The sequence below is a fragment of the Zea mays genome, chromosome 1 (genome assembly GCF_902167145.1).
Source record: "Zea mays cultivar B73 chromosome 1, Zm-B73-REFERENCE-NAM-5.0, whole genome shotgun sequence".
Taxonomy (NCBI): Eukaryota; Viridiplantae; Streptophyta; class Magnoliopsida; order Poales; family Poaceae; genus Zea; species Zea mays.
In genome coordinates, this window is record NC_050096.1 from 2,884,925 (window position 1) to 2,893,800 (window position 8,876).

Consider the following 8,876-nt stretch of genomic DNA (forward strand, 5'->3'; position numbering starts at 1 on the left):
CGTTTCCCTCTATTAGTACTGCCATACACTCTCAAATTGTTTTGAGTATATCATCTGTAGCTTGTATAACCTTGGAACTCTGACGAGTCATGGCTAACTGTACAGATGTTCCATGTGGAACACATCATTGTCGCCGATGTCATTTCTGGTTTTAAAATTGTTTATCTGATATGCAGACGAATTGCGCATTGCTGCATTGATTAAGGAGAAAATGGTATAAGAATACAATCCACAAACAGCAGAAGACACAATCATGCTGATGCTTTCGTGACATCCAAGCCACAAGAAAAATTAGCGAATTCAACCCCATTTTTAGAGTCTGGGCTTGAAATCTTGGAGACCAACGTGCTAGAACATACGTGTTTGGAGAAAACATAGGTGATATCGTCGTGAGAATGAGTTGCATATTCTCCTCTTCATCACAGACAAGGCATTTTCCCTAGGGGTCACAACAGGCTCTAAAATTTATACTATAAAATTTAAGGATCATGCTCTATTTCTATTCTTTTTGAACTACAATTAATAGGACCCTAACAAATTGTAAAAATATATTTAGATCGTGATCTATTAACACCTCTAATTTTCCCAGATGTTGTAGCTGTCTCCGTCTCTCCGAGCTAGAAAGATTGCAACCTAGTGTCTGTCGTGGATAGATAGTAACCTAGGTTTGCCAAATCAACTTCCATGGTTCAAAGAAAACTTATGAAATGATGCGGCGGGCCAGCTTAGACAGTTAGACCTGAGTCTCTCAGCCATGGCCTGTGGTGTGGACGTTGGGCCTCAAGTGGGCCCTTGAGGCCCAGGTAGATCCAGACACGGCGAGCCCGCTGATCCGACGGCTGGCATTTGAGCACCAACCAATCCACGCACTGACGCACGCTGCACGGCTGCAGCTCAAAAGGGAAGAAGGCTCCGCGGCTGGCGCGCGACCTTCTCTCCCCACCACATTCTCCCCCCTCCTCTCTTCTTCTCCAATCCATCTCTCTGTTTGTCTCCTATCCTTTCCTCTCTCCCACTTATCGACGGACTTCCTGCGAGGAACACAGAGGGCCATCCAGGTATGTGTCGTTGTCGGTGGGAATTGCTGCCATCTATATCACCGCACCGCATTCCTTCTCAGTTCATTGATTTGGGGATTTGGATTTTCGAACAAATGCTCGGTTTTAATTAATTAATTACTCGACAGCATCATCCGTGGCTGCTGAATTCCTGATACGTCTCTGTTTGATGCACATTGGTCGTCAGGCACTTCCTCTGCATCACACACCTATGCTGCGGCTGCGTGATGGAGGAAGCTAACGCCCCAGTGACGACCAGCCACCCCTCCTCCACCGCTCCTGATGCGCCTCCGGACCCGGCGGCTGTTCCATCCAGTTCTGACCAAGGCTCCCAATCCTGTCAGGCCCAGCAGCAACAGGTCCACCAGCTGGATGAAACGCGAGAGCCGGCGGGCAGCAGCTACGAAGCGTCAGAGATCGCCGGCCGCTTCAACGAGGCCATCGATCCCAAGGCCGGCATCGACGCTGCGGCGCCCATCGTCGATTCCGTCAAGGGCGCCGTCAGCAAATTCGGAGCTGTAGGGGTTGTTGATTGGAGAGAGGTATCGTGCAATCTGACCCTTCTTCACAAGTTCAGACCAGACACTAGTTTCTTGATGCATGCAGCATGCATATGATGCGTGGCGCAGAAACGCAAGCATGTCCAGGATGAGCTCGACAAGGTGCGGGAAGAGGTCACGGAGTACCAGAAGAGAGCACAGGAGGCGGAGGCCGGCAGAGCGCAAGCTCTGCGGGAGCTGGGAACCGTCGTGACCGCTGCCGACGAGCTGGGCCTGGGCCTGGAGATGGCGCGGGCCGAGCAAGCCCAGGCGCGGCGGCAGGTGGAGCTCGCCGAGCTGCAGCTCGAGGAGGTGCGGCGCGGCGCAAAGGCGGAGCTCGACACCGTCAGGGAACGCCGCACGGCCGCGCTCGCTGACCTGCGGGCGGCGCGAGCGGAGGTGGAGTCGCTGGAGAAGGTGCGCGCGCGCGCCGCGGCCGAAGCAGGCGCGGCGGTGGCGCGGGAGCGGGAGGCCGCCGCGGCGTCGCGGGAGGCTGGGAAGGCCGTCGAGGACCTCACCGCCGAGCTCGTCGCGCTGAAAGGGGAGCTGGAGTCCTCGCACGCCGCCCATGTCGCGGCGGAGCAGAAGAGGATGGGCCTGGCGGTCGCGTGGGAGGAAGACAAGGCGCGGTGGCAGATGGAGCTGGAGGAAGCCGAGCAGGAGGCCAAGGGGCTGCGAGAGAAGCTCGTGGTTGCCTGCGACGTCGAGACGAAGGCGGTGGCGGCTTCCCAGCTCATGGCGAGCCTAAAAGCTGAGCTGTTCGCTTACGCCGTCGAGAGAACAACACTGGGACAGGAGGAGGAGGCGACAGCGATCAGCGACCGGTTGATGCTGGAGAAGACCAAGAAAGAGCTCGACGACGTGAAAGCGAGCGTCGAGATGGCCAAGCACGAGGCCAAGTGCCTGCGCGTCGCCGCCGCCTCGATGCGCGATGAGCTGGAGAAGGAGAAGGCAGGGCTCACCGCGCTGCGGCGGAAGGAAAGGGAAAGGCAAGGGCTCTCGTCAGCGTCCATCCCTTACCTCGAGGAGGAGTTGAGGTGGGTGACCGCCGAGCTCGCCGAGGCACGAGCGAAGAGGGGCAGCGACGAGAGCGAGATGGCCGAGCGTGTAGCCGAGGCACGGCGAGAAGCGGAGGAAGCCAAGGCGAAGGCCCGGTCGGCTCGAGAAAAGGTCGCCAGGGCCAAGGAAGTTGCGGGCGTGGCCAAGGCCGCCGTCGCCGCCATGGAGGCGCGGCTGGAGGCGGTGACGCGGGAGATACTCGCCGCGAACAAGTCGGCCGAGACCGCCACGGCCTCGGCCGGCGCGCTGCTGCAAGAAAGCAAGCCGTCGAGCGATAAGGACGTGGAAGCAGGCGTGACCGTGACGCTGACGGTGCAGGAGTACGCCGAGCTGAGCCGGAGAGCGCAGGAGACAGAGGAGGCCGCCGGCATGCGGGTGGTCGAGGCGGTGAAGCTGATCAAGGAGGCCAAGGACGCGGAGGTGAGGAGGCTGGAGAAGGTGGCGCGGCTGGACAAGCAGACCGAGCAGAGGCGGCTGGCGCTGGAGGCCGCGACGCTGGAGGCCGAGGAGGCGGAGTTCGACAAGCTGTCAGCGGAGCGGGAGCTGAGGCAGTGGCGCGCCGAGCACGAGCAGCGGCGCGCGCCCGGCGACACCGACTCGCCCCGCCCGGGCCTCGCCGAGATCTCCGTGCTCCACGACCAGGGCACCGGCGAGGGGCGCGGGAACCCGCACATAGTCAGCCCGAGGGCAGGCTACATGCCGCGGACGGAGCTGGTGATGACGGGATCGGCGGCGGATGCGGATGCGGATGCGGACGCGAGGCAGAGGAAGACCTTCTTCCCGCGGATTGTCATGTTCTTCGCGCGAAAGAGAACTCAGTCTTGGAAGTGATGCACAACAACCGGCTTCCTTTTGAAATTTCTTTTGGGGCTTGCTTCTGGTACGTGGCTTTCTCGGATGGAGCAGATCAAATATGACGACACAAGTGTAAAATGTGTATTGATCATAATTTTTTTTTTCGTTTTCACTCGGAGTTGTGATCCATGCTTGGAAATATGGACCGGCTTGAATCTTGATAGTTGGTAAGGTCTTGTTCTTTTGTCCAATCCAAAAATCATTTCAGCTGATCAAAACTTATACTCCCTCCGTCTCAGATTAGTATTCGCTTTGGATTTTAGTTTTTATCGTTTAGCTTTAATCAATACATTCAACTGTTTCTACATTGTTTTTGTCTCTATTGATTAATTCTGCAGCAGTCCAAACAGCTGACTTTAATCCGAAGCGAACTACCACATTTAAATAGATGACAGTGAATCTACACATATATCAATTGCTTTATGAATCCATTAAAAAGTTGAAATGAATTTTAATTTGGGGCAGATGGAGTATAAATTACACAAGCAATTCGGATAGAAATTATTTGAGGTCACCATTCCAAGCTTGGAACCGAACGTGCCCTAACCCTTTTCCCGCTCATTGTATCAATGTATTCCACACATGCACAGCCCACGGATGAGATAATCTATTAGCTATCCCACAAACATGTCACGAGTTTTAGGTTCCACAATTTTTACAGTCTTTGAATAGTAAGAAGCTAAAATTATATATAAATAAAGATTCAAACCATGATTGTCGGCTCCAAACTCATATTCACACTCACCTTCAAACAATGGTTGTTGGTTCCAATCCCACCTAGCCAACAGATTCAGTGGCGACTCCAGGATTTAAATCTACCTATTGCAAAGCTCCCAAAATTTAAAATTACATCATATATAAGAATATATATATAATGAGCATAGTGAACATGTCCATACAAATATTGCTAAATTAACAAAACATTTTCTACTGACGTACCTTATAAATGATGCTAAGTTCGGTGAGGAGGTTTGGGCAATTGCATCCTTCGATTTTTTATAACTTGGAATCACTTCATAATTTTTTTCATCATCAAGTCCTCTAAATCTCTCTCTCTCTCAGTATAGCAAATCATCAAGTCATTGAGCCATTCATCATCTATCTTATTGCGCAAAACAATTTTGATTATATTCATAGTTGAAAATGCTCTCTCTACAGATGTTGTTGCCACTGGTAAGAGCAATGCTAACTCGATGATGCGGTAGACCAATGGAAATGCTACATGTCTTTTAGTTTTAACCATCTTGATAGCCAAACTTATGAGATCATGGTAACTAATAAAGTCATCCACTCTTCTTACACGAAGAATAGATGTCCCAAGTTGATTCTTTATAGTTGCACCGTTCGCATTGGAGAAGTATGCATCGTAAATATCTGCAAGACGAGTTAGCTTTGCCACATTGAACATAGAGAAAGAGTCTCTTGGATCCAAAGAAGAAAACATACAAGCAACTCCAACGAAATCTCATTGAAACGATAACTCATCTCTATATTTATGGCATCTACATCATTATAGAAGGTATCAACTCAATAATGATGGTCTTCAGTAACCATTATCCCTTTCTCTTGCCTTGATCATCCCCATCTTGGTCTTGGTGCATCCATATTTGGTACCTGAATGTTCTTTGCACCACAAAAACATTGAACTTCAGCAAAAAATGACTCCCAACCATTGTTTCTCAGATCGACCAACCGTGATTTCACATCAACAAGCAATGGCATAGCTGATACAATATTTTGATCTTCTTGTTGTAGTCAAACAAATTTTTTATTTAATTTCTGACTCATTGTAGTTTCACAACCTATATTACACACTTGACCTTTGATTTCTAAAGTCATCACATGCTTTCCTTGCATTAGAATGAAAATGTTCAACACCACCAACATGAAGAGGAAAAGCTTTATATGCGTTCTTCCTAGTATTGAAGCTTAGTTTTTGTGAATGCATCATAACCATGTTGACCATTAGAATATGGAGGCTTAAAATAAAAGCAATAGAAGCAGTAATTGTCATCTTTGGCCATAATGTATTCCAACCAATCATGCTTCTTAAGCCATGTTTCACAAAAGGACTTGTAGTCTCTAGTTCCACCACATAGTTTGCGAGGAAAAATATGACCGGATGGTTGAGTTGGACCTTTCAACAAATATGCTCTTCACTTGATCTCTAATGCCAGGATGAAATTTTTCGATAAAATACAGAGGTCTAGATCCGCTACTATATGATCTAGGTTGTGCTATTCTTTAATAATACCATCGCCTTTAAATAACGGGTCTTGTTCTTCAGGCGGTTGTGCTTGTGCAGCTTGTACATCTAAAGCATCTGTATGAATGTTTTCTTCATCGTGTTTTCAGCGGTGGCATTCAACTCTATGGATTGTTGTGCACAAGTCCTCTTTCATCTGTCCTTGACCTCGAAATAGCGTTAAAGTATCTCTTCAACCATATGGATACCAAATCGAAAATTCAGAGCATACATAACCTAGTAAAATATAAATCATGTAATAAATAATTAAACTAGTACAAGGAATTATTAAATGCAGTTACATTTTTCCTTCTTCCCTATCATGACCTAGGAGAACTAGAGAAGAATAGGAGATCGAGATGTCAGCGTGGCGCCGCCGCAAATTGACAAGAGGAGATGTATCGTCGTGCGAGTAGCGCAACCGAACCAATTAGAGTAGTTCTAGACTAACTAATAAGGCTTTTAGGGTTCCTTTTTTATCACCAAAATTCTAAAAGCGCATAGGTCACGTAAAGCATAAAGGTCGAAGGCCATAGGCTCACACCCTCATCTGTCTGGTACGCTTAAGCTTGCATTTTTGTTTAGCGACGAGGTTGAGGGAGGTTCTCGCATTATCTCAGTTGTGGCGAGCGCAAGACCTCGCCACTTCATGTATCCACCACTAAATAGATTACACATGTCTTTGTATTTTATATTCTATACTCAAGCATAAATGAAAATTGTAGCAACATACAAGCACTATATTAATTTCAAAATATATCACACATAGTGTCGGGTGTCGTAATTAGGGGTACCCCCAACACTCCTAAACACGGCTGGTAAGCACCATCAGCACAAACTGCAGAGACTGATGGGTACAGTTCAGGTCAAGACCTCGCCTACCAAGGGACGCAATCTCGCCTCGCCCGACCCCGGCCTCGGCGTTTGAACAGTAGTCCCGGACAAATTCACGCCTCGCCCGAGGGTCTCCTCAGGCAGTGGGCGCACCCTCGGCTCGCCCGAGGCCCAGCTCGGGCAGGCTTCATTAAGAAGCAACCTTGGCCAAATCGCCTCACCAACCGACCGTATCGCAGGCGCATTCAATGCGAGGATCGCCTGACACCTTATCCTGACACGCGCGCCTCAGTCGGCCAGGTCAAAGTGACCGCAGTCACTTCGCCCTTTCACTGACCGATCTGACAGGAAAACAGCGCCGCTCAACCCGCCCCGACTGCTGTGCCAGCCACCCGGGCAAGGCTGACAACAGCAAGTTTAGCCTTGGGCGCAACAGGAAGCTCCGCCTCGCCCGACCTTAGGCCTCGGCCTCGGGAGGAGGTCTCCACCTCGCCCGACCCCAAGACTCGGCCTCAGCCTCGGCCTCGGGAGGAATCACGTCCTCGCCCAACCCCGGCCTCGGCCTCAGGAGAAGTCTCCGCCTCGCCCGACCTTGGGCTCGGATCGACCGTGCCACAGGGGATACATCATTACCCTACCCCTAGCTAGCTCAGGCTACGAGGGAACAAGACCGGCGTCCCATCTGGCTCGTCCCGGTAATAGGTAATGATGGCTCCCCGCGTGCGTCCATGACGACGGTGGTTCTCAGCCCCCTACGGAAGCAAGGAGACGTCAGCATGATCCTAGCAGCACCACCAACTGTGCTTCTACAAGGCTCAAGCACTTCTCCGACGACCACGTTATCGCGTACACAGGGCTCTAGCACCTCTCTGACAGCCACGTTGGCATGTACACAGGGCTCAGGCACCTCTCTACCAGACACGTTAGCGCATAAGCTACACCCCCCATTGTACACCTGGACCCTCTCCTTGCATCTATAAAAGGGATGTCTAGGGCCTTCCTGCGGGAGGGTCGCGCGGAGGGACGAGCAAACGAACAGGCTCACTCTCTCTCTCGCGCGAACGCTTGTAACCCCTACTACGAGCATCCCCCTGGTGCGAGATAACACGAGCCATGTTTCCCTCTTGTGTTCCATCTTGCGCGAACCCATCTGGACAGGGGCACGCAACGACAAATTTACTGGTTGGCCTACGGACCCCCTAGGTCCGAAATGCCGACAGTTGGCGCGCTAGGTAGGGGCCTGCTGCGTGTTAACGAACAACTTCCCGTTGAGTTCTAGATGGGTAGTCTTCAACAACCTCTTCAGCCTGGGACGGTGCTCCGCTTCGGGAGTCTCGAGTTCATGTCCCTCGACGACAGCTACGACATGGTACTCCTCCCCCCGCAGCGCGACAGCAGCAACGACGGTCGTCAGCTCGCCCGGCGGCGGCGAACTCGACGACGTCTTCCCCCCGTGGCGGAAGAGCAGCATCCGGGTTTGCCCTGCCACCCTCCTCGCCGCTGGAGGAGGAGACAGGGCAACCGTGGCCAAGCAGGAGGCCGCACCTCGTCGGCTGTCAGTCCAGAGCAAGTCGACGACGCCGGCACCCCAGCGGGGGACATGTCGGGCGTTGTCCTCGCACCTGAGACAACGACGGATATCGTTTCCCCGCAACGTGCCAACCCCAAGCGGACTGATGATGCCAGCACTCTTGCGAAGGACTTGATGGGTGTTAACCTCGTACCTGAGATAACGGTGCAGTCCATCCCCGACGCGGCTTCCCCACCGTCCATCGACCAAGAGGTACTATCCGTTTTTCATCCTGTGCCTTTTAGATTCAGCTTCGATCCACCAAGCGACCCCGCTGCGGTGAGCGCTTTCGTAAAGGCATACCCTAACCTTCCGGGGTACCATATGTGGTCATCTTGGGATCGACTGACGACCGTCTCAGCCTACGGGCCCCCGGGTTCCAAGGAAGAAGACGACCCCGACTCCAGTTGGGATTTCTCCGGGCCCCGTGATCCCAGTGCCATGTGAGACTTCATGACCGCATGTGACTACTGCCTCTCCGGTTGCTCTGATGATGGCCACAGCCTTGACGACGAGGGTTGCGGCCCAAGTCACGAATGTTTCCATGTCGATCTAGGGGTCACGACAAAGGCAACCACCTCGGTATACCGGAGGATGACGATCCCCCTATGCCTGCTTCTCGCGTTGACATCCCGCGAGAGCTAGCTATGGTCCCAGTCCCTGCGGGGGGTCAGAACACACAGCTTGAGCAAATCCGCGAGATGCAGGCCAAGCTC

The 8,876-nt window shown here is 51.9% G+C and overlaps 1 protein-coding gene across 2 annotated transcripts; it reads left to right on the forward strand.

The window, feature by feature from the left end:
* Window positions 1-919: 919 nt before the first annotated feature.
* On the forward strand, window positions 920-3,742 carry LOC100501456 (Protein WEAK CHLOROPLAST MOVEMENT UNDER BLUE LIGHT 1). 2 transcript variants are annotated; one of them, XM_020539108.1, is made up of 3 exons: window positions 920-1,058; window positions 1,187-1,600; window positions 1,688-3,742. In XM_020539108.1, the coding sequence occupies exons 2-3, from the start codon at window positions 1,286-1,288 to the stop codon at window positions 3,485-3,487; spliced, it is 2,115 nt and encodes a 704-aa protein (XP_020394697.1). In that variant the 5' UTR covers window positions 920-1,058; window positions 1,187-1,285; the 3' UTR covers window positions 3,488-3,742. The 2 variants fall into 2 exon arrangements, with proteins under 2 accessions (XP_020394697.1, NP_001385756.1); NM_001398827.1 differs by having other exon boundaries at window positions 921-1,058; window positions 1,246-1,600; window positions 1,688-3,721.
* Window positions 3,743-8,876: the final 5,134 nt, after the last annotated feature.